This window comes from Bombina bombina, chromosome 3 (assembly GCF_027579735.1).
Source record: "Bombina bombina isolate aBomBom1 chromosome 3, aBomBom1.pri, whole genome shotgun sequence".
In the NCBI taxonomy this organism is placed as follows: domain Eukaryota; kingdom Metazoa; phylum Chordata; class Amphibia; order Anura; family Bombinatoridae; genus Bombina; species Bombina bombina.
In genome coordinates this window covers 636,578,949-636,605,491 of record NC_069501.1, presented here as the reverse complement: position 1 = coordinate 636,605,491, position 26,543 = coordinate 636,578,949, and the positions used below count along the sequence as shown (strand labels likewise).

Below are 26,543 nucleotides of genomic sequence, written 5' to 3'. Positions count from 1 at the left end.
GCAACTATCCTCTATGGGTATAGTGGTGCGTTTGTTTAAAGTAGAAACCGCTCCCTCGACCTTGGGGACTGTCTGCCATAAGTCCTTTCTGGGGTCGACCATAGGAAACAATTTTTTAAATATGGGGGGAGGGACGAAAGGAATACCGGGCCTTTCCCATTCTTTATTAACAATGTCCGCCACCCGCTTGGGTATAGGAAAAGCTTCTGGGAGCTCCGGCACCTTTAGGAACTTGTCCATTTTACATAGTTTCTCTGGGATGACCAACTTTTCACAATCATCCAGAGTGGATAATACCTCCTTAAGCAGAATGCGGAGATGTTCCAACTTAAATTTAAATGCAATTACATCAGGTTCAGCCTGTTGAGAAATGTTCCCTGAATCAGTAATTTCTCCCTCAGACAAAACCTCCCTGGCCCCCTCAGATTGGGTTAGGGGCCCTTCAGAGATATTAATATCAGCGTCGTCATGCTCTTCAGTAACTAAAACAGAGCAGCCACGCTTACGCTGACAAGGGTTCATTTTGGCTAAAATGTTTTTGACAGAATTATCCATTACAGCCGTTAATTGTTGCATAGTAAGCAGTATTGGCGCGCTAGATGTACTAGGGGCCTCCTGAGTGGGCAAGACTCGTGTAGACGAAGGAGGGAATGATGCAGTACCATGCTTACTCCCCTCACTTGAGGAATCATCTTGGGCATCATTGTCATTATCACATAAATCACATTTATTTAAATGAACAGGAATTCTGGCTTCCCCACATTCAGAACACAGTCTATCTGGTAGTTCAGACATGTTAAACAGGCATAAACTTGATAATAAAGTACAAAAAACGTTTTAAAATAAAACCGTTACTGTCACTTTAAATTTTAAACTGAACACACTTTATTACTGCAATTGCGAAAAAACATGAAGGAATTGTACAAAATTCACCAAATTTTCACCACAGTGTCTTAAAGCCTTAAAAGTATTGCACCCCAAATTTGGAAGCTTTAACCCTTAAAATAACGGAACCGGAGCCGTTTTAACACTTTAACCCCTTTACAGTCCCTGGTATCTGCTTTGCTGAGACCCAACCAAGCCCAAAGGGGAATACGATACCAAATGACGCCTTCAGAAAGTCTTTTCTAAGTATCAGAGCTCCTCTCACATGCGACTGCATGCCATGCCTCTCAAAAACAAGTGCGCCACACCGGCGCGAAAATGAGGCTCTGCTTATGCTTTGGGAAAGCCCCAGAGAAATAAGGTGTCTAATACAGTGCCTGCCGATATTATAATATCAATAAAACCCAGATAAAATGATTCCTCAAAGCTAAATATGTTTTAAAACTGAATCGATTTAGCCCAGAAAAGTCTACAATCTTAATAAGCCCTTGTGAAGCCCTTATTTACCATCGTAATAAACATGGCTTACCGGATCCCATAGGGAAAAATGACAGCTTCCAGCATTACATCGTCTTGTTAGAATGTGTCATACCTCAAGCAGCAAGAGACTGCACACTGTTCCCCCAACTGAAGTTAATTGCTCTCAACAGTCCTGTGTGGAACAGCCATGGATTTTAGTGACGGTGCTAAAATCATTTTCCTCATACAAACAGAAATCTTCATCTCTTTTCTGTTTCTGAGTAAATAGTACATACCAGCACTATTTTAAAATAACAAACTCTTGATTGAATAATAAAAACTACAGTTAAACACTAAAAAACTCTAAGCCATCTCCGTGGAGATGTTGCCTGTACAACGGCAAAGAGAATGACTGGGGTAGGCGGAGCCTAGGAGGGATCATGTGACCAGCTTTGCTGGGCTCTTTGCCATTTCCTGTTGGGGAGGAGAATATCCCACAAGTAAGGATGACGCCGTGGACCGGACACACCTATGTTGGAGAAATCAAAATTTTGTTTATGTTTACTAGTATGTATTTTGAACATGAAAGTTTAAGATGTTTTGAAATTAGATTTGGTTGGCTGTTTATATACAATATTTTACGTGTATAAATATTTTTATTTTTTATTATAAATTTTTTTGAATTGTGAGGATAATAAATTATTAACATGTTTGGTGTTAACACATTATTGGTTATTTTTTAAAAAAAAGGTATAAATAAAAACAAAAAAGTTGACAATTCAATTATTTAAATTGTATTTTAATTAACAACATATTTATTATCAACATGTAATAAAAGCTCTTCTGAACAAATATTTTATTAACCAAAAAATATTCAAAATAATTAATCAAGGATCATCTCCACAGCTGCAACCTCATTTTCAACATCAATAAATCCAATATAAATATTATACGGTGAAGGAAAGGCATTACGGATCATTGAAACAACACAGGATGGAATGGGTTTCCTATTCCTAGGTCCAAGAAAGCCGTGAACCCATGATGTAAATCCACGATAAGCGATTTTTCTGAAATCCCTAAAAAAAAATATTATAATTTTTTTTTTTTGGTTTCAAAGTAATGGCAGACAAACATGACTTATTAAATTAGATCAAAAACTGTACATTCATAAATTATTTTTTTATTAATGTATAATAATATGGTAATGCGATACTAACCGGTCATCAAGATCTCTAGGTCTTCTGACACGTGATGTCCGAAAAGTTGCATGATATGTGTGCATAATTATTAAGAATTCTCTATTAGTTAGGTTGTCAGACAAGTGCGGAGCCAAACATATACATTCTGCTCCTGCAGGTATTAATTGCCGCATTTTTTCATCCTCACGGCAGCAAAAACACTCGATTGGGGTTGGCATGTTGACACAATTCCCACATGTACACCATTCGGTGTTCCCTATTCTCAGATTTTCAGCAGATTGGGATGATGCTCCTGCTTCCACTTCAGAGGACGCACTGTCTTCAGAATTTTCATTAACAGGATCCCATAGATGACTTTGTGTAACATCAAAGAACATCGGACGTGATTGACGTCTGGAATCCATTATTTCTCTCTGAAATTGATTAATTTAAAATTTTAATGAATAGGGACATATGTATTTTTAGTGTTAAAATTAATAATAAAATTTAATTTAAAAATTTGTTATTAAAGGGACACTGAACCAAAATGTTTTCTTTCATGATTCAGATAGAGCATGCAATTTTAAGACACTTTCTAATTTACTTATATTATCAATTTTAATTATTTCTCTTGCTATCTTTATTTGAAAAAGAAGGCATCTCATCTAAGGAGCCAGCAAATGTTTGCTTCAGGACCATGGACAGCAAACATTTATTGGTGCTGAACAATCAGCAAGGACAACACAGGTTGTTCACCCAAAATGGGACGGCATCTAAACTTACATTTGATAATAGTAGTAAAATATAAATTTGGTTAAAAACGCATGCTCTATGTGAATAAAGAGAGATAATTTTTGAGTAGAGTGTCCCTTGAAGATACATATTTAAATCTTTCATTAATTTACAGTCTAAAAAAAAATATATATATATTACCAGTCGCGCAATTTCTTCATTATCCATCTCCAGAATGGTGTTTCGAGAAGTACCTGGACGGTCGGACATTGTATACACAAAATTTATTCTATAAAAAATTTAAATTAATTTCTTTTTAGTAGACGTCATTGGTCAAAAAGATAAATCTACATGTCATCACTACGTTCCCTAATAAAGTAACACACTATTTCAAATTGAATATCTGTATTTCTAAAATCTCTTCCGGGATGTACTCTCAATAAATCCATATAAATCGACTTTAAAATGAGTTCCCCATTTTAAATTTTTTTGGAGAAAATATGAACAAAAAATGTTTTAAATAACTTATTTAATGTTGAATGATAAATAAAAACAAGGATAAATATTTTTAAATATATTATACTGTCCTTCATTGCTATCCCCTTAACCACATTATCATGTTAGCCTAAGAGTCTTTTTTTTTATTCACCTTTGTATGAGTTGACTACAACAGTACAAATCTTGGAATGGCCTATATATATATATATATATATATATATATATATATATATATATATATATATATATATATATATATAATTGGGTTTGAATTATTTGGATACAAATATATATATATATATGTATATATATATATATATATATATATATAGAGAGAGAGAGAGAGAGAGAGAGAGAGAGAGGTAGAGAGAGAGATAGAGAGAGAGGTAGAGAGAGAGGTGTAGAGAGAGTTGTAGAGAGAGAGAGAGAGAGAGAGAGAGAGGAAAAAAGAAAGTGAAGGAGAGAGAAAGAGAAGGAGAGAGAAAGAGAAGGAGAGAGAAAGAGAAGGAGAGAGAAAGAGAAGGAGAGAGAAAGAGAAGGAGAGAGAAAGAGAAGGAGAGAGAAAGAGAAGGAGAGAGAAAGAAAAGGAGAGAGAAAGAGAAGGAGAGAGAAAGAGAAGGAGAGAGAAAGAGAAGGAGAGAGAAAGAGAAGGAGAGAGAAAGAGAAGGAGAGAGAAAGAGAAGGAGAGAGAAAGAGAAGGAGAGAGAAAGAGAAGGAGAGAGAAAGAGAAGGAGAGAGAAAGAGAAGGAGAGAGAAAGAGAAGGAGAGAGAAAGAGAAGGAGAGAGAAAGTGAAGGAGATAGAAAAAGAAGGAGAGAGAGGGAGAGAGAATGAGAAAAAGAGGAGAGAGAGACAGAAAGAGAGAGAGAAATAAAGAGAGAAAGAAATAGAAAGAAAGCTAGCGATATATATATGTACAACAAACAGAGAAAAGCCAACACTATTTTACATGCTCTCATCTATGATTTAAAAAATAAATTGGTAAGGTTAGTTAACGCCTCAGGACAAATGGGACAAGACCAGTTATCTCGTGACTTTAATTTACAATATGTTTGACTATTATAAAAAATAAATCACAATGCAAGGTTTCTAATCCAAAAAAATGGAAGGAAGGGAAGGCTGCACAGGCATATGTAATCACCATAGACATATACAAAACACGGAAGGGAAATGCACTCTCATACCGTACTGGGTAGACATTTCAAGACCCTACAACCTGCTCAACTCTTGGTGACACTGGCACTATCAGGAAGCTGTGCTTTCCACAGACTCACAGGCAGTTAACCACAGTCGGGCATGACTTTGGTTAACTGCCTGTGAGTCTGTGGATAGCACAGCTTCCTGTGTGTGCCAGTGGCACACAGGGATGAGCAGGTTACAGGGTAATGGAATCTGTACCCAGTACAAGATAAGAGTGCAGTTCCCTTCCGTGTTTTTTATATATATGCGTGGCCCTCGTTTTACAACGGTTCAATTTACACCGTTTCAGAATAACAACCTTTTTTTCCAGTCATGTGACTGCTATTGAAAAGCATTGAGAAGCAGTGCATTTATTAAAATAGCCAGTAGGTGTAGCTGTCCGCTTGTGTTGCAGCAAAGCCAAGCAAGTTGAAATTAATCAGTTTAACCAGACCTGAGCTATCGAGCAGATTTAAGGAACAAGATCTTCCTGTCTATAAATCAGTCCAGATTGGAATGCATAGAAAGAACTATTTGAAGAAAAAATGCAAGTGAAGTCTGTGTTGTGTGATTATTTTATTATGTTTATATTGCTATTTAGCAAATGTTTTTGTTCATTTAACTTAGTTTAATTATATTCTGTGTTGTGTGATTATTTTATTAGTTTTATAATGCTGTTTAGCATTTAAAGTCTTCATTTCAAAGCTTTAAAAATAATGTATTAGGTGTTACTTATGATAATTTTGAGAGGGGCCTGAAACCTATCTCCCTCACTTCCCATTGACTTACATTATAAACTGGGTTTCAATTTACAACGGTTTCGATTTACAACAATTCCTTCTGGAACCTAACCCCGGCGTAAACTGAGGGCTACCTGTATATATATATATATATATATATATATATATATATATATATATAGATAGATAGATATATATAGATATATATAGAGAGAGAGAGAGAGAAATAGATATATATATATATATGTATGGATGACATATATACATATATATATATATGTATGGATGACATATATACGTATATATATAGATATATATATATATATATATATATATATATATATAGAGAGAGAGAGAGAGAGAGAGATATGTATGGATGACATATATACGTATGTATATATATATATATATATATACTCAATATATGCATTTATATATATATATATATATATATATATATATATATCTAGAGAGATATATATATATATATATATATATATATATATATGTATGGATGACATATATACATATATATATATATATGTGTGTTTAAATATATATATATATATATATATATGTTCATTATAGATATAAATATATATATGTGAAATATATACTGTATATATATATATATATACAGATTGAGAGATTGAGATTTATAAGTATATATATGTATACACACATACATATATATATATATATATATGAAAAATATATATATATATATGTATATATATATATATATATATATATATATATATATATATATATATATATATATATATATATAAAAGTTGAAATATAGTGTGTGGATCTAAAAATATCGAACTACAGTACAACTCCAAAAATCCGGACCCCGGAAATCCGGACAACCCGAGAATCCGGACTCCGGCGCGATCACAACTTCCGGGTGTTGGTTTCTCAAAGCGCATGCAAATTTCAGTGCGGGTGCGGCAAAAAGTGAAATCTGAGCTCCACAACTAGTACATGACCGGTACCTGTGCAGGTATTTAGCATCTTTACACTGCACAGTACCGTTATACAGTACTGTACCACCAATGTCTCCTAAAGTGGATAAACAGAAGCGTAGGAGAAACACTCTAAAATTGAGTGACAAACTTGAAATCATCAAAAAACTTGAATCAGGGGTTAGTGTTTCTGTTCTAATGGAAACATATGACATTGGAAAGTCTACCATTTATGATATAAAAAATGCCAAAAATAAAATTCTACAGTTTACAGCCTCATCTGAGCCTTACAACAAAATTGCAGAAAGAAAAAGTTTACATAAGCCAAAGTTAGAAAATCTTGATAAGGTTTTGCATGAATGGTTTTTGATTAAACGATCAGAAGGTATGGCAATTTCTGGGCCAATGCTTATCACCAAAGCAAAATCTTTTAAGGAGCAAATGAACATTGATTCTGAATGTAACTTTAGCAGTGGTTGGCTTAGGAATTTTAAAATGCGTCATGGTATTAGACAGCTAAATGTTGTTGGAGAAAGGCAGTCAGCTGATACACATGCTGCAGCAGATTATAGTGCAACATTTGAAAAAATTGTCATTGACTATGATCTCACACCTGATCAAATTTACAATGCAGATGAAACAGGTGTTTTCTGGAAATGTCTGCCCACTAAAACTCTGGCTGGAAACCAAGAACGAAATGCTAAAGGTTTTAAGATGAATAAAGAAAGACTTACTGTCCTCACCTGTGCTAATGCTTCTGGACAGCATAAAATCAAGCTTCTGGTGATTGGCAAATATAAGCGCCCACGGGCATTTAAAGGAATTTTGCACCTCCCTGTGACTTATAAAGCTCAAAAAAATGCTTGGATGGACAAAGACATTTTTCAAGATTGGTTTGTTAATGATTTTATTCCATCAGTCCGCCAGAACCTAACAAATTTGGGAAAACCTGCTAACACAAAGTGCTTGCTGCTTCTTGACAACTGTAGGGCTCACCCCCATGAATCAAAATTAGTGTCTGATTGTGGAAATATTTTTGCATCTTACTTGCCACCAAATGTTACATCACTAATTCAGCCCATGGACCAAGGAGTCATTAGGAACTTCAAATGCCATTATAAAAATGACTTTATGATGAAAATGTTAAACAAGGATGTTGATTCTATAGAATTTCAACGTAGCTTTACAATAAAAGATGCAGTGTTTTCTCTTGTAACTGCATGGAACACAGTCAAGCCTGTAACTCTTTTAAGAGCTTGGCGAAAGTTATGGCCAAATGTGATGCATGGAGAGCTAGAGTGTGAGGAAAATGAAGATCTTGAAGGGTTCCTTGTAGAGCAGAGAGCATCTGAAGTGAATGAACTCATGCAATCTGTCAAATTAGCCCAGGAAGACAACCCTCTATGCAAACTTAATGAAGAGGACCTAGAAGAGTGGATATGCATTGAAGATGATGTTGAGATTGCAGCCACTTTTACTGATCAAGAAATCATTGACAGCATCACAAATCCAGATCAGACAGAGGAGCACACTTCTGAAAAATCTGATGAAGAAGATGACAGACTTGAAACTGAAAAGGTATCTTGGGCTACTGCTGAAAAATGCATGGAAACCATTGTGAAATTTGTGGAACAAAACCATAGCTTTACACTCCAAGACGTCATGCAAGTGCACATGGTGCAAAATAATTTTATCACAAAGAAATTACAAAGTCGCAGACAATGTGACATACGAAGATATTTACAAAAAACAACAGAAGCATCTGCCATCCAAACTACCAATCAACTGCAGCAGCAAACACTCACAACACTCAATCCACAAACAGATCACCTTGCACAGCAGGAAGAAGAAAACATGTCATATGCAGGTACAGTACTGTACTTTATTTTAATACTGTAAAAATGAAACGCCTTACACAGTGCAGTATTTACTAAAAAAACATCTCTTTTTATCTTTTAAAACAGAGGAAACATCTGCTAATAGCCATCCTGCATCGCAGAAGCTCAGTTCACAAGCGGATCACCAGGTGTAGCAGGTGTTAGCATTCGGTGAACAAGCAGTTCAGCATGTACCGAAGAAATACCTGCAACAGAAAGGAATGTACATATGCATGTGTACAGTACTGTACTCTATTCTAGGCAATTTGTTCATTATTTAGTTACTGCATTAGTTACTGCATTAAAAAAAATTAAAAAAATTAACACATCTCCTTTATTATTTACAAGGTACTGTATTTTAGCATTGATGTCTGAGAATCCGGAAAATCCAAAAATACGGACTGGACAAATCCCCAAAGCAGTCCGGATTTTTGGAGTTGTACTGTATATATAAATCTAAAAATCGCTACATATCACTCTCTCTCTTTCTATCTATCTATATATATATATATATATATATATATATATATATATATATATATATAGATATACATACATCTATATATATAAATATATATATATATGTATATAGCTCAATTGCGGTAAATAACTGTTTATAATAGGGAATAATATAAATTTTAAATTGATATATTAAATTTAAATATTGAACAGTTGTTGTTGTGTTTTATTGAAATAATAAGCTTTTAAAGTTTAGAAAAAAAACATATATTTCTAATTTTAAATGATAATCTGCTCGTTCGTCTGTAGGAGTGACTCACCGCTCTATCAGACACACAGAATCGCAATGCACTACGAAGCATTGCGATTCTGTATAAGGCTGCATTTACAAGTAAGGAATGGATGTCACTGCGCATGCGCACGTCATGAGGGAACGCACGCTGTGAGGAGAGGAGAAGACGGACGTTCTAACGGCGGTTGGATGCAGGGACTATGACGAAGCGGTCCTAAAAAATAATGTATTAGATAGGCGGCCAGATAAAGGTATTTTCGGAATATATAATATATGTCTTTGTAACGCTTCCACTGCGCTTTTTCTCTGCATCAAAGGATTATTGATAAAAATAGGTGTTAATTAAACAGATTAAGATCTTGGTGATCAAGTGTTTACAGTCCCTTTAATAGAAGTGGCCAAGGTTGGCAACTGGACATCCGAACAAGATCCGCATACCAAAACCTGTGAGACCATGCTGGAGCCACCAGCAGCACAAACGATTGATCCATGATGATTTTGGAGATCACTCTTGGAAGAAGAACTAGTGGCAGGAAAATATAAGCAGGTTGATAACACCAAGGAAGTGTCAACGCATCCACTGCTTCCGCCTGAGGATCCCTGGACCTGGAAAGGTTCCTGGGAAATTTTTGTTTAGATGAGATGCCATCAGATCTATTTCTGGAAGCCCCCACCATCTGAACAACTTGAGAAAACACATCTGGGTGGAGAGACCATTCTCCCGGATGTAAAGTATGACGACTGAGGTAATCCGCTTCCCAATTGTCTATACCTGGGATATGAACCGCAGAAATTAGACAGGAGCTGGATTCCGCCCAAACAAGTATCCAAGATACTTCTTTCATAGCTTGAGGACTGTGAGTCCCACCCTGATGATTGATATATGCCACAGTTGTGATATTGTCTGTCTGAAAACAAATTAACGGTTCTCTATTCAAAGGAGGCCAAAACTGAAGAGCCCTGAGAATCGCACGGAGTTCCAAAATATTGATTGGTAATCTCGCCTCTTGAGATTTCCAAACCCCTTGGGCTGTCAGAAATCCCCAAACAGCTCCCCAACCTGTTGTGATCACAGTCCAGATTAGACGAACGAAAGAGGCCCCTAGAATTATACGATGGTGATCTAACCACCAAGTAAGAGAAAGTCGAACATTGGGATTTAAGGATATTAATTGTGATATCCTTGTATAACCCCTGCACCATTGGTTCAGCATACAAAGCTGAAGAGGTCTCATATGAAAACGAGCAAAGGGGGTCGCGTCCGATGCTGCAGTCATGAGACCTAAAACTTCCATGCATATAGCTACTTAAAGGGACATTATACACTCATTTTTTCTTTGCATAAATGTTTTGTAGATAATCTATTTATATAGCCCATAAAGTTTTTTTTTTTAAATTAATGTATAGTTTTGCTTATTTTTAAATAACATTGCTCTGATTTTCAGACTCCTAACCAAGCCCCAAAGTTTTATGTGAATACGCTCGACTACCTACTCCAGCTTGCTCCTGTTTGTGTAAAGGGTCTTTTCATATGCAAAAGAAGGGGGAGGGGGGGAGTGTCTTATTTGCCACTTGCAGTGGGCTTTCCAGCTACCTTTTCAACACAGCCAAACTGACAGCTTCTAAGTAAGTTTTTAAACAGTTTTATACTGGATTTTTATATCAGTATCTGTGCATATTATTCTTTATAGTAGTGTCTATTACATGCAGTTATATGAAAATGAGTGTATACTGTCCCTTTAAGGGAATGACTGAGACTGAAGGTTCCGACAGGTTGCAACCAATTTCAAACGTCTCTTGTCTGTTAAAGACAAAGTTATGGAAACTGAATCTATCTGGAAACCTAAAAAGGTTACCTTTGTCTGAGGAATCAAAGAACTTTTTTGGTAAATTGATCCTCCAACCATGACTTCGAAGAAACAACACTAGTTGATTCGTTTGAAATTCTGCAGAACGTAAAGACTGAGCGAGTACCAATATATCGTCCAAATAAGGAAACACCGCAATACCCCGCACTCTGAATACAGAGAGTAGGGCACCGAGAACCTTTGAAAAGATTCTTGAAGCTGTCGCTAGGCCCAAAGGAAGAGCAACAAATTGATAATGCTTGTCTAGAAAAGAGAATCTCAGGAACTGAAAGTGATCCGGATGAATCGGAATATGAACATATGCATCCTGTAAGTCTATTGTGGACATATAATGCCCTTCCTGAACAAAAGGCTGAATAGTCCTTATAGTCACCATTTTGAAAGTTGGTACTCTTACATATTGATTCAAAATCTTTAGATCCAGAACTGGTCTGAATGAATTTTCTTTCTTTGGGACAATGAATAGATTTGAATAAAACCCCAGACCCTGTTCCTGAAACGGAACTAGCATGATTACCCCTGATAACTCCAGGTCTGAAACACACTTCAGGAAAGCCTGAGCGTTTACTGGGTCTGCTGGAATGCGTGAGAGAAAAAATCTTCTCACAGGCGGTCTTACTCTGAATCCTATTCTGTACCCCTGAGAGACAATACTCTGAATCCAATGATTTTGGACCGAATTGATCCAAACATCTTTGAAAAATATTAATCTGCCCCCTACCAGCTGAGCTGGAATGAGGGCCGCACCTTCACGCGGACTTGGGGGCTGGCTTTGATCTCTTAAATGGCTTGAATTTATTCCAATTTGAAGAAGGCTTCCAATTGGAAACAGATTCCTTGGGGGAAGGATTAGGTTTCTGTTCCTTATTTTGTCGAAAGCGGTTAGAAGCTTTAGATGTACTCTTAGGTCTTTTATCCTGAGGCATAAAACTCCCTTCCCCCCAGTGACAGTTGAAATTATTGAATCCAAATGAGAACCAAATAATTTATTACCTTGGAAAGAAAGAGATAGCAATCTGGACTTAGAAATCATATCAGCATTCCAAGATGTGAGCCACGAAGCTCTTCTAGCTAAAATAGCTAAATACATAGATCTAACATCAATCTTGATGATATCAAAAATGGCATCACAAATGAAATTATTAGCATGTTGAATCCACTTAACAATGCTAGATAAATCATGATCCAATACTTGTTGCGCTAAAGTTTCCAACCAAAAAGTTGAAGCAGCTGCAACATCAGCCAAAGAAATTGCAGGCCTAAGAAGATGACCTGAATATAAATAAGTTTTCCTTAGATAAGATTCAAGTTTCCTATCTAAAGGATCTTTAAAAGAAGTACTATCTTCCGTAGGAATAGTAGTACGTTTAGCAAGAGTAGAGATAGTACCATCAACTTTGGGGATCTTTTCCCAAAACTCCAATCTAACTGCTGGCAAAGGATACAATTTTTGAAACATTGAAGAAGGAATAAAAGAAGTACCAGGCCTATTCCATTCTTTAGAAATCATATCAGAAATAGCATCAGGAACTAGAAAAACTTCTGGAATAACTACAGGAAGTTTATAAACCGAATTTGAACGTTTACTAGTTTTAATATCAAGAGGACTAGTTTCCTCCATATCTAATGTAATCAACTATTCTTTTAACAAAGAACGAATATACTCCATTTTAAATAAGAGGATTTGTCAGTGTCAATATCTGAGGCAGGATCTTCTGAATCAGATAGATCCTCATCAGAGAAGGATAAATCAGTATGTTGCCGTTCATTTGAAATTTCATCAACTTTATGAGAAGTTTTAAAAGACCTTTTACGTTTATTAGAAGGCAGAATGGCAGACAAAGTCTCCTGAATAGAATCAGAAATAAATTCTTTTAAATTTACAGGTATATCTTGTGCATTAGATGTTGAGGGAACAGCAACAGGTAATGAACTACTACTGATGGATACATTCTCTGCATGTAAAAGTTTATTATGACAACTATTACAAACCACAGCTGGAGGTATAACCTCCACAAGTTTACAACAAATGCACTTAGCTTTGGTAGAACTGTTATCAGGCAGCAGGGTTTCAACAGTGATTTCTGAGACAGGATCAGATTGAGACATCTTGCAAATGTAAGAGAAAAAAACAACATATAAAGCAAAATTATCAATTTCCTTATATGGCAGTTTCAGGAATGGGAAAAAATGCAAACAGCATAGCCCTCTGACATAGAAAAAAAGCAAGAGGCAAATAGGAATGGGGTCTTAAATAATGAAAACATGTGACGCCAAGTATGATGTACAACAAACAGAAATATTTTTTGGCGCCAAAAACGTCCGGAAACAACACACTTGCGTCATAGATGACGCAACCTTATGAAGGTCTTAGTTGACGTCGGAAATGACGAATTTGCGTCAACGAACGTAACTTCGCACCAAAAAAATCTTGCACCAAGAATAACGCAATAAACGTTGGCATTTTGCGCCCTTGCGAGCCTAATTCTGCCCGCGAATTTAAAAGACGGTCAATTTGAAAAAGAGTCTATACCCCAGGTAAGAAATACATTTTCATAAAAAAGCATTTCCCAGATATGAAACTGACAGTCTGCAAAAGGAAATATTCTGAAAATCTGACTCATGGCAAATATAAGTACAAAACATATATTTAGAACTTTACATTAGTACATAAAGTGCCAAACCATAGCTGAGAAAAACCATTGCATTCAATAGGTGATACTCCTTTCACATCCCTCTGACATTCACTGTACTCTGAGAGGAATCGGGCTTCAAAATGCTGAGAAGCGCATATCAACGTAGAAATCTTAGCACCAACTGACTTCACCACCTCCATAGGAGGCAAAGTTTGTAAAACTGAATTGTGGGTGTGGGGAAGGGTGTATTTATAGGCATTTTGAGGTTTGGGAAACTTTGCCCCTCCTGGTAGGATTGTATATCCCATATGTCACTAGCTCATGGACTCTTGTCAATTACATGAAAGAAAGCAGTTCTACAGATCTCATTTAGGTAATTACTTGTACCAAAGGTTGCTAATTTGATAATTTAGATTGTTTATTAATATTAACTGTTTTATAACCTCTTACGCCATTGAGATGTTTATAGACATTGTGCAGTACTTTGCTCACAGTACCATGGTGCCGTAAACAAAGATCCATGTGCTTTCACCCATATTTCTTAGCTGTGACCATTTACAGTGGATAAATACTGCTGCTGGGTAAAACTGCAAAGGCAAGGAACCAATTATATAATACTAGTCTTAAAACCCGTATACACAGGCCAAAATGTGTCCAACTCCCTCCCCCTCCCTCATTTACCCAGCGCATCGGCGCTGGTCATTAAGGGGTTAAGGCCAGGTATGTTTGTCTTGTGCAGTCTCTATTGTGCATGACTGCGTCTGACAAAAATACTTGGCATTTTATAATATAGGATAATATAGAAAGCTGTTTTCGCTAAAGGCGCCCAATAGAGGGTCAACGCAAAGAGAAGCTGCCATATAAATCCAAGGCTCTGCCACTCAGAACAACAACTGTAAACAGTTCCTCAGAGGTTACAAGAAAGTCTCTGCCACAAGGCCACCAGGACAACCATGACACCCAGCTGTTTTAAACTTACTGTATCTCATCAGCAGAAGATAGGTTTAATTTGTTGCTCAATGTGACTTATTCTCATATTCATTTAAGTTACTGTGAGGAGATAAAAGAGAACCAGAGAAAATTGTGTAAGATATGGGAAAAAATTTTTTTGGTTAAACGCAATCATGAAAGAAAAAAGTTTGACATGTTGAGAATCTCATTTGCATACATCACAGAGAGTTCTCTGGTTTATTTATATTTCCTCAACAGCTTAATAAATACTGAATTTGCCCTAAAAATAAGCTTTACTTACTAGTAAATCAAACCCATCTTCAAATAAGCCAGTAGTCAGGGTTGTCCAGCTTAAAAAAAAAAAAAATCCTTGGCACTTAGGGGAACATTTGTACAAAACACACTGGGTCCTTAAGGGGATATGAAACCCACATTTTTTCTTTCATGATCAGATAGAGCAGCAATTTTAAACAACTTTTTTAATTTACTCCTATTATCATTTTATCTTTATTTTTTTTAAAAGCAGGAATGTAAACTTAAAAGCCGGCCCATTTTTGGTTCAGCCCCCTGGGTAGCGCTTGCTGATTGGTGCCTACATTTAGCCACCAATCAGCAAGTGCTACTTAGGTTCTGAACCAAAAATAAGCTGGCTCCTAACCTTACATTCCTGCTTTTTAAATAAAGATACCAATAGAACGTAGAAAATTGATAATAGGAATAAATTAGAAAATTTCTTAAAATTGCTACTCTATCTGAATCATGAAAGAAAAAAATGGGTTTCATATCCCTCTAAGGAGTTATACTAATTGTGAGTATAATGACATGTGGCACTTGATCATTAGTGAGCAGCAATTAACATTAAAAAGTTTGAGCAACCTGATTTATAGTGTTTGTCTATTATCCTCTATGCTGCTGTTAATAAAAGAGGATGACAAATTATTTGGTGTCTGCTCTCAGTCACTGTTAAATTTGAAACCTAGAACTGTTACAGTGTGATGCCAATGTGTTTAATCATATAATATCATGCTATTGCTTGTCCAAAACATTACATACTTTGTCAAACTGTAACACACAGCCCTGAGAGGTTCATGGTCACTTTTTCTGATGCCATGGTTCACCATGCTGTCCATTTCATCTCGAGCAAACTTTATCTGGGCTTCTGTCATACTGAAGCTGGCAGACTCACGAGCACAGTCCTCAATATTGTGTGCTTCATCCAAGATTACCACTTGATCTTTCAAGTTGATTTCCATCTGTTAAGGGGGGAAAAACCTACCATGGTTATACAAAGAAATAAAAGGAATGAGATTATTAAAAGCTAAATATGCAGTAACAATGGTTACTAAGTATGGCAAAGCAAAAAAATTGTCTCCGGGTAATATAAGTTCCCCCATTACACAGTGAATACCAGAAAATAAATGTGATGTATCTGAGCAAAATAAAATTAAAGTAAGATATTATAGTGGCGATGCTGCCAGGGTGTTATCATCTCATATGCTGAATTCATTCAATCTTCAGAATGGCACAGAAGTGATTAACATGCAAACTTTTAACGATATATAACAAATTTATTAGAAGACCAGAGACTCATATTTTACTTAATCTTTCTTTTATTATTCACTGCAGCATTCAAAGTTAACAATAATAATAAAAGAAAAACCACATATAAATAAAACAGCATACAAAGTGCAATATAAATGGTCAGCAAGGTTGTCTTATAGAGCAGTGATGGCTAACCTTGGCACCCCAGACATGTTCAAACTACAATTCCCTTGAGTGCCTAAGCATTATGGGAAATGTAGTTCAAAACAGGGGTGTAAAGTTTAGCCATCACTGTTATAGAGAATATCAACAATTAACCAATCAGAACGATAGAAGTGACCACCAATTGACCAATGCCAGGACCAACGTCATCTTTCTTTTGCTGCTCAGCTGAAGTTGTTTACAATGCTGCAGTTTTTTCACATTAAAAAAATAAATAAAAAAAATTCGTCTTTACTCTTTTTCATTTCTATTCTACTCAATGTTTTTCTCTTTTCATTGGAGCTAGATAAAACTGATAACCTCTCTCTCCAAGATAAAGAGGTCAGAATGCAATGTTAGCAATAAGACTCCTATTAGCAATGACTTTTTATTATACTTGGAAATTACTTAAATGTTCTGTATTCTATTTACCAGTTATTGTAAAAATGACACACTTATAACTTTTTAAAAAATCATTTAAACATAAAACAATTTTTAAAAATTCTTCTTTACTCTTTTTCATTTCTATTCTACTTATTATTTTTCTCTTTTCTTCTTGGTTTAGCTTTTTTTTTTATTTTAGGTTTAAAACAAGGCATACATGGAATATATACTAGAATAACACAATAAGAATTTTGGAATACAGACAATATAAGGCATAGCATTGTAAATTGATTATATGCATTCCAGAAAGAAGCAAAAAAGAAAAGGGCACAACAAATAGATAGTATACCAAATATGCTATATACCTCCATAATGATAAGAGGCCACTTTTGGACCTCCAATCTATGTGAACATGTTATTGGAGGTAAGTACCAACTAAGGAGACCACTTTTGGATCTCGTCTGAATAACCTAATTTTCTGTCTATACTGTAACATAAGCATAGTCAAATATAAACATAATAAAAATAACAATAAAAACTACACCAAGGGAGCCTTCCACTACAGTAAAATATAACATCTGGTTATTGCTAGTGTATACATTGTTGAGGGGAGCCATCTTGTTAACCTTGAAAATCAACCTAGTCATATTGGGTGCTATATTATGTAAAAGTGACTCTTAAAGAAGGAGTAATGTACCCCAAAGGACATGTAAAAAACAAAATTTATGCTTACCTGATAAATTTATTTCTCTTGTGGTGTATCCAGTCCACGGGTTCATCCATTACTTGTGGGATATTCTCCTTCCCAACAGGAAGTTGCAAGAGGACACCCACAGCAGAGCTGTCTATATAGCTCCTCCCCTAACTGCCACCCCCAGTCATTCGATCGAAGACGAGCAAGAAAAAAGGAGAAACTATAGGGTGCAGTGGTGACTGTAGTTTAAAAATAAAAAACACCTGCCTTAAAATGACAGGGCGGGCCGTGGACTGAATACACCACAAGAGAAATAAATTTATCAGGTAAGCATAAATTTTGTTTTCTCTTGTAAAGGTGTATCAAGTCCACAGGTTCATCCATTACTTGTGGGATAAAAATACCAAAGCTTTAGGACACGGATGAAGGGAGGGACAAGGCAGGAACTTAAATGGAAGGCACCACTGCCTGTAAGACCTTTCTCCCAAAAATAGCCTCCGAAGAAGCAAAAGTATCGAATTTGTAAAATTTAGAAAAAGTATGAAGCGAAGACCAAGTCGCCGCCTTACAAATCTGTTCAACAGAGGCCTCATTTTTAAAAGCCCATGTGGAAGCCACCGCTCTAGTAGAATGAGCTGTAATTCTTTCAGGAGGCTGCTGGCCAGAGGTCTCATAAGCTAAGCGGATTATGCTTCTCAGCCAAAAAGAAAGAGAAGTTGCCGAAGCCTTTTGGCCTCTCCTCTGTCCAGAGTAGACAACAAACAAAGCAGATGTTTGACGAAAATCCTTCGTAGCTTGTAAATAAAACTTTAAAGCACGAACCACATCAAGATTGTGTAAAAGACGTTCCTTCTTTGAGGAAGGATTAGGACATAATGAAGGAACAACAATCTCCTGATTGATATTCTTATTAGATACTACCTTAGGCAGAAACCCAGGTTTGGTACGCAAAACTACCTTATCTGCATGGAAAATCAGATAAGGGGAATCACACTGTAAAGCAGATAACTCCGAAACTCTTCGAGCCGAGGAGATAGCTACTAAAAACAGAACTTTCCAAGATAAAAGTTTAATATCTATGGAATGCAAAGGCTCAAACGGAACCCGTTGAAGAACTTTAAGAACTAAATTTAAACTCCATGGCGGAGCAACAGGTTTAAACACAGGCTTGATTCTAACTAAAGCCTGACAAAACGCCTGAACGTCTGGAACCTCAGCCAGACGTTTGTGCAAAAGAATAGACAGAGGAGAAATCTGTCCCTTTAAGGAACTAGCTGACAATCCCTTCTCCAATCCTTCTTGGAGAAAGGATAAGATTCTAGGAATCCTGACTTTACTCCATGAGTAACCCTTGGATTCACACCAATGAAGATATTTACACCATATCTTATGATAGATTTTCCTGGTGACAGGCTTTCAAGCCTGAATTAAGGTATCAATAACCGACTCGGAAAAACCCCGCTTTGATAGAATCAAGAGTTCAATCTCCAAGCAGTCAGACGCAGAGAAATTAGATTTGGATGTTTGAAAGGACCTTGAAGTAGAAGGTCCTGCCTTAGCGGCAGAGTCCATGGTGGAAAGGATGACATGTCCACCAGATCTGCATACCAAGTCCTGCGTGGCCACGCAGGAGCTATCAAAATCACCAAAGCTCTCTCCTGCTTGATCTTGGCAATCAGACGATGGAGCAGAGGAAACGGTGGAAACACATAAGCCAGGCTGAAGGACCAGGGCGCTGATAGAGCATCTATAAGCGCTGCCTTGGGATCCCTGGACTGGGATCCGTAACGAGGAAGCTTGGCGTTCTGACGAGACGCCATGAGATCCAGTTCTGGTTTGCCCCATAGTTGAATCAATTGGGCAAATACCTCCGGATGGAGCTCCCACTCCCCCGGATGAAAAGTCTGCCGACTTAGAAAATCCGCCTCCCAGTTCTCTACTCCTGGGATATGGATAGCTGAGAGATGGCAAGAGTGAACCTCTGCCCATAGAATTATCTTTGAAACCTCCAACATTGCCAGGGGGCTCCTTGTTCCCCCCTGATGGTTGATATAGGATACAGTCGTGATGTTGTCCGACTGAAATCTGATGAACCTGACCGCAGCTAGCTGAGGCCAAGCATGAAGAGCATTGAATATCGCTCTTAGTTCCAGAATGTTTATCGGAAGGAGGGCTTCCTCCGTAGTCCACAAACCCTGAGCCTTCAGGGAGTTCCAGACTGCTCCCCAGCCCAGAAGGCTGGCATCTGTCTTCACTATAGTCCATTCTAGCCTGCGGAAACTCATTCCCCTGGACAGATGGACCCGAGATAGCCACCAGAGAAGAGAATCCCTGGTCTCTTGATCCAGATTTAGCAGAGGGGACAAATCTGTGTAATCCCCATTCTACTGACTGAGCATGCAAAGTTGCAGAAGTCTGAGATGTAGGCGGGCAAACGGAACTATGTCCATTGCCGCTACCATTAAGCCGATTACTTCCATACACTGAGCCACTGACGGCTGAGAAGTGGAATAAAGAGCACGGCAGGAAATTAGAAGCTTTGACAACCTGACCTCTGTCAGAAAAATCTTAATTTCTACTGAATCTATCAGAGTTCCTAGGAAGGAAACTCTTGTGAGAGGGGAGAGAGAACTCTTTTCTTCGTTCACCTTCCACCCGTGAGACCTCAGGAATGCCAGAACAATGTCCGTATGGGACTTGGCGATTTTAAAAGTCGACGCCTGTATCAGAATGTCGTCTAGGTAAGGAGCCACCGCTATGCCTCGTGGCCTTAGAACCGCCAGTAGGGACCCTAGAACCTTCGTAAAGATTCTTGGTGCCGTGGCTAACCCGATGGGAAGAGCCACAAACTGCTAATGCCTGTCTAGGAAGGCAAACCTGAGAAACCGATGATGATCTCTGTGTACCGGAATATGGAGATAAGCATCCTTTAAGTCCACGGTAGTCATATATTGACCCTCCTGGATCATAGGTAGGATGGTTCGAATAGTCTCCATCTTGAAGGATGGGACCCTGAGAAATTTGTTTAGGATCTTGAGATCCAAGATTGGTCTGAAAGTTCCCTCTTTTTTGGGAACTATAAACAGATTTGAATAGAATCCCTGCCCCTGTTCCTCCCTTGGAACTGGGTGGATCACTCCCATAACCAGAAGGTCTTGAACGCAACGTAAGAATGCCTCTCTCTTTATCTGGTTTGCAGATAATTGTGAGAGATGAAATCTCCCCTTTGGAGATGATGCTTTGAAATCCAGAAGATATCCCTGGGAAACAATCTCCAGAGCCCAGGGATCCTGGACGTCTCTTGCCCAAGCCTGGGCGAAGAGAGAAAGTCTGCCCCCAACTAGATCCGGTCCCGGATCGGGGGCTACTCCTTCATGCTGTCTTAGAGGCAGCAGCAGGTTTTTTGGCCTGCTTTCCCTTGTTCCAAGCCTGGTTAGGTCTCCAGACTGGCTTGGACTGGGCAAAATGTCCCTCTTGTTTTGCAGTAGAGGAAGTTGAAGCTGCGCCACTCTTGAAGTTTCGAAAGGAACGAAAACAGAATTTATGCTTACCTGATAAATTACTTTCTCTTGCGGTGTATCCAGTCCACGGATTCATCCTTACTTGTGGGATATTCTCCTTCCCTACAGGAAGTGGCAAAGAGAGCACACAGCAGAGATGTCCATATAGCTCCCCCCCTAGCTCCACCCCCAGTCATTCGACCAAAGGTTAAGAAGCCAAAGGAGAAACCATAGGGTGCAGTGGTGAATGTAGTTTAAACAATTTTTTTTTTTTTTTTTTTTTTACCTGACTTAATTGCCAGGGCGGGCCGTGGACTGGATACACCGCAAGAGAAAGTAATTTATCAGGTAAGCATAAATTCTGTTTTCTCTTGCAAGGTGTATCCAGTCCACGGTTTCATCCTTACTTGTGGGATACCAATACCAAAGCTTTAGGACACGGATGAAGGGAGGGAACAAGACAGGTACCTTAAACGGAAGGCACCACTGCTTGCAAAACCTTTCTCCCAAAAATAGTCTCAGAAGAAGCAAAAGTATCGAATTTATAAAATTTGCCAAAAGTATGCAGTGAAGACCCAGTCGCTGCCTTACAAATCTGTTCCACAGAAGCCTCATTTTTGAAAACCCATGTGGAAGCCACTGCTCTGGTAGAATGAGCAGTAATTCTTTCAGGAAGCTGCTGGCCAGCAGTCTCATAGGCCAAACGTATGATGCTTTTCAGCCAAAAGGAAAGAGAGGTAGCAGTCACTTTCTGACCTCTCCTCTTACCAGAATAGATAACAAACAAAGAAGATGTTTGTCTGAAATCCTTAGTTGCTTGTAAATAGAACTTTAAAGCACGAACCACATCAAGATTATGCAAGAGACGGTCCTTCTTCGAAGATGGGTTAGGACACAGAGAAGGAACAACAATTTCCTGGTTAATATTCTTGTTAGAAACAACTTTAGGAAGAAAACCAGGTTTGGTACGCAAAACTACCTTATCTGTGTGGAACACCAGATAAGGTGAATCACACTGTAAGACAGATAATTCTGAGACTCTTCGAGCAGAAGAGATAGCTACCAAAAACAAAACTTTCCAAGATAACAACTTAATATCTATGGAATGTAAAGGTTCAAACGGAACCCCTTGAAGAACTGAAAGAACTAGATTTAGACCCCATGGCGGAGCCACAGGTTTATAGACAGGCTTGATTCTGACTAAAGCCTGTGCAAACGCTTGAACGTCCGGTACCTCTGCCAGACGCTTGTGCAAAAGGATAGACAGAGCAGATATCTGTCCCTTTAAAGAACTAGCCGACAATCCTCTCTCCAAACCGTCTTGGAGAAAAGACAATATCCTGGGAATCCTAATCTTACTCCATGAGTGACCCTTGGATTCACACCAACAAAGATATGTCCACCATATCTTATGGTAGACTTTCCTGGTGACAGGCTTTCTAGCCTGGATCAGAATATCTAAAACTGACTCAGAAAAAAACACGCATTGAAAGAATTAAGCGTTCAATCTCCAAGCAGTCAGTAGTGAAACTAGATTTGGATGCTTGAACGGACCCTGTATTAGAAGGTCCTGCCTCATTGGCAGTGTCCATGGTGGGACAGATGACATGTCCACTAGGTCTGCATACCAAGTCCTGCGTGGCCACGTAGGCGCTATCAAAATCACCAACGCCTTCTCCTGCTTGATTCTGGCGATCAGACGAGGGAGAAGAGGAAACGGTGGGAAAACATAAGCCAGATTGAAGGACCAAGGCGCTACTAGAGCATCTATCAATGCCGCTTTGGGGTCCCGGGACCTGGATCCGTAGAGAGAAAGCTTGGTGTTCTGACGGGACGCCATCAGGACCAACTCTGGAATGCCCCATAGCTGAGTCAGCTGGGCAAATACCTCCGGGTGGAGTTCCCACTCCCCCGGGTGAAAAGTCTGACGACTTAGAAAATCCGCCTCCCAGTTTTCTACACCTGGGATATGAATTGCTGAGAGATGGCAGGAGTGGGCCTCCGCCCACCTGATTATTTTGGTTACTTCCCTCATCGCTAGAGAACTCTTTGTTCCCCCCTGATGATTGATGTAAGCTACAGTCGGAATGTTGTCCGACTGAAATCTTATGAATTTGGCCGCAGCTAGGTGAGGCCATGCCTGAAGCGCGTTGAATATCGCCCTCAGTTTGAGCTACAGATGGCCGAGGAATGGAATGAAGAACTCGGCAAGTAGTTAAAAGTTTCAACTTTCTGACCTCCGTCAGAAATATTTTCATTTCTACCGAATCTATTAGTGTTCCTAGGAAGGGAACCCTTGTGAGTGGGGACAGGGAACTCTTTTTGATGTTCACCTTCCACCCGTGAGACCTTAGAAAGGCCAATACAATCTCCGTGTGAGCCATGGCTCTGTGAAAAGACGACGCCTGAATTAAGATGTCGTCCAAATAAGGCGCCACTGCTATGCCCCGCGGTCTTAGAACCGCCAGAAGGGACCCTAGCACCTTTGTGAAAATTCTGGGAGCAGTGGCTAAACCGAATGGAAGAGCCACAAACTGATAATGCTTGTCTAGAAAAGCGAACCAGAGGAACTGATGATCATCTTTGTGGATTGGGATATGCAGGTATGCATCCTTTAGATCCACGGTAGTCATATATTGACCTTCCTGGATCATAGGTAAGATTGTCAGAATGGTCTCCATCTTGAATGATGAGACTCTGAGGAATTTGTTTAGAAATTTGAGATCCAGGATTGGTCTGAAAGTTCCCTCTTTTTTGGGAACGACAAACAGGTTTGAGTAAAACCCCAGCCCTTGTTCCGCAATTGGAACTGGATGGAACATTCCCATTGTATGTAGGTCATCTACACAGCGTAAGAACGCCTCTTTCTCTGTCGTGTCTGTAGACAGACGAGAAATATGGAACCTTCCCCTTGGAGGGGAGTCCTTGAATTCTAGAAGATATCCCTGGGTAACAATCACTAAAGCCCAGAGATCGAGAACCTCTCTTGCCCAGGCCTGAGCGAAGAGAGGAAGTCTGCCCCCTACTAGATCCGGTTCCGGATCGGGGGTTACCCCGTCATGCTGTCTTGGTAGCAGCTGCAGGCTTTTTGGCCTGTTTACCCCTGTTCCAGCCCTGATAAGGCTTCCAGGTTGCCTTGGGCTGTGAAGCGTTACCCTCTTGCTTTGCAGCTGTAGAGGCTGAAGCGGGACCGCTCCTGAAATTACAAAAGGAACGAAAATTAGCTTTGTTTTTAGCCTTAAAAGGCTTGTCCTGGGGGAGAGCATGGCCCTTTCCCCGGTGATTTCTGAAATAATCTCTTTCAATTCTGGCCCGAAAAGGGTCTTTCCCTTGAAAGGGATATTTAACAATTTGGATTTTGACGACACATCGGCCGACCATGACTTGAGCCAAAGCGCTCTGCGTGCCATAATGGCGAAGCCTGAATATTTTGCCGCCAACTTAGCTAATTGTAAAGCGGCATCTGTGATAAATGAATTAGCCAGCTTTAGAGCCTTAATTCTATCCATAATTTCGTCATATGAGGACTCCGTCTGGAGCGACTCCTCCAGCGCCTCAAACCAGAAAGCCGCTGCAGTAGTTACAGGAACAATGCAGGCAATAGGTTGGAGAAGAAAGCCTTGTTGAACAAAGATTTTCTTAAGTAAACCTTCTAACTTTTTATCCATAGGATCTTTAAAAGCACAACTGTCTTCAATTGGTATGGTTGTGCGCTTAGCAAGTGTCGAAACAGCCCCCTCTACTTTAGGAACCGTCTGCCACGAGTCCCGCCTAGGGTCAGTTATGGGGAACATTTTCTTAAAAATAGGTGGGGGGACAAAAGGGACACCTGGTCTATCCCACTCCCAAGTAACAATATCCACAACCCTCTCAGGGATCGGAAATGCATCAGTGTATACAGGAACCTCTAGGTACTGGTCCATTTTACACAACTTCTCTGGGACCACCATAGGGTCACAATCATCCAGAGTAGCTAATACCTCCCTGAGCAAAATGCGGAGGTGTTCCAATTTAAATTTAAATGCTAATGAATCTGACTCTGCCCGATGAAAAACCTTTCCTGAATCGGAAATTTCTCCCTCAGACATCAAATCCCTCACCTCCATTTCAGAGCGTTGTGAGGGTACATCAGATAAGGCTACCAAAGCTTCAGACTGCTCATAATCTGTTCTTAAAACAGAGCTATCACGCTTTGTAGGAAAAACTGGCAGTTTGGATAGAAAGGCCGCAAGGAAATTATCCATAACTGTCGCTAGTTGTTGCAATGTAATAGGGGCAGACGCACTAGAGGCACTAAGCGTCGCTTGCGCGGGCGTAACTGGTTGTAACACATGGGGAGAGATAGACGGACTATCCTCATTACCTTCAGTCTGAGAATCATCTTGGGCCACATTTTTAAGTGCAACAATATGATCTTTAAAGTGTATAGACATATTAGTGCAATTGGGACATATTCTGAGAGGGGGTTCGACCATGGCTTCTAAACACATTGAACAAGGATTTTCCTTAGTGTCAGACATGTTTAACAGACTAGTAGCATACACAAGCAAGCTTGGAAAACGCTTTAATAAAAAAAAAAACACAATTTGAAAAAAACGTTAATGTACCTTTAAGGGATAAAAAAGGCACACAATTTTACAAAACAGTGAAAAATGCACCAATCCTTTTGAAATTTTCACAGTATGTACCTAAGGCTTTAATAAGATTGCACAGCAAGTTTCAGAACGATTAACCCCTTAATGCCCAAACCGGAGCAGCCTAAATCCAACAACCGGTTAACAAACTACAGCACCTTGCCACAGCTTACTACTGTGGCCCTACCTGCGCTTAGGGATCAGATTTGGGGGAAATAAAGCTTCTTCTATGCCCTCAATCAGCAGCTGGACCCTCCATGTGAAGCAGCATGAAACAGTCTCTCAATTCTAAGTGCGCATCTGAGGCACAAAATTAGGCCTCTCCCACTCCACTCCGGAGTTGTGAGGCCTATAAAAATCACTTCTAAGTGACTAAATTTATGCCATGTGGATAATAACCCCAGTAAAACACTCCAAAGTGCCTAAAAAGGTGTCTCCAATGAGTATTTTTTTAATAAATAATCGATTGCCCTGCATTAGTGTCAACCAGCCTATTTAGCCCTGTCATGTAAGCATTCAATTCTATACTAAGTCTCAGAACATAGCTTACCCTCCCCACATGGGGATCTCGTCAGTCTTCTAGCATTATCTCAGTCTTGTCTAGAAATAAATGACTGAACATACCTCATTGCAGTCAAGCCTGCAAACTGTTCCCCCCAACTGAAGTTTTCTGGTACTCCTCAGTCCTGTGTGGGAACAGCAGTGGATTTTAGTTACAACATGCTAAAATCATTTTCCTCTCAGCAGAAATCTTCATCACTTTTCTGCTAGAGAGTAAATAGTACAAACCGGTACCATTTAAAAATAACAAACTCTTGATTGAAGATATAAAACTACAATTCTAACACCACATTCACTTTACCCTCC

At 38.8% G+C, this 26,543-nt stretch overlaps 1 protein-coding gene across 1 annotated transcript in view; it reads right to left on the bottom strand.

Moving 5' to 3' along the window:
• Positions 1–26,543, bottom strand: part of BRIP1 (BRCA1 interacting helicase 1) — a 1,071,924-nt gene that overhangs the window by 720,474 nt on the left and 324,907 nt on the right. The window contains exon 9 of the mRNA XM_053707344.1: positions 15,775–15,974. Coding sequence (XP_053563319.1) covers positions 15,775–15,974 — 200 coding nt within the window. The remainder of the gene's footprint in view (positions 1–15,774; positions 15,975–26,543) is intronic.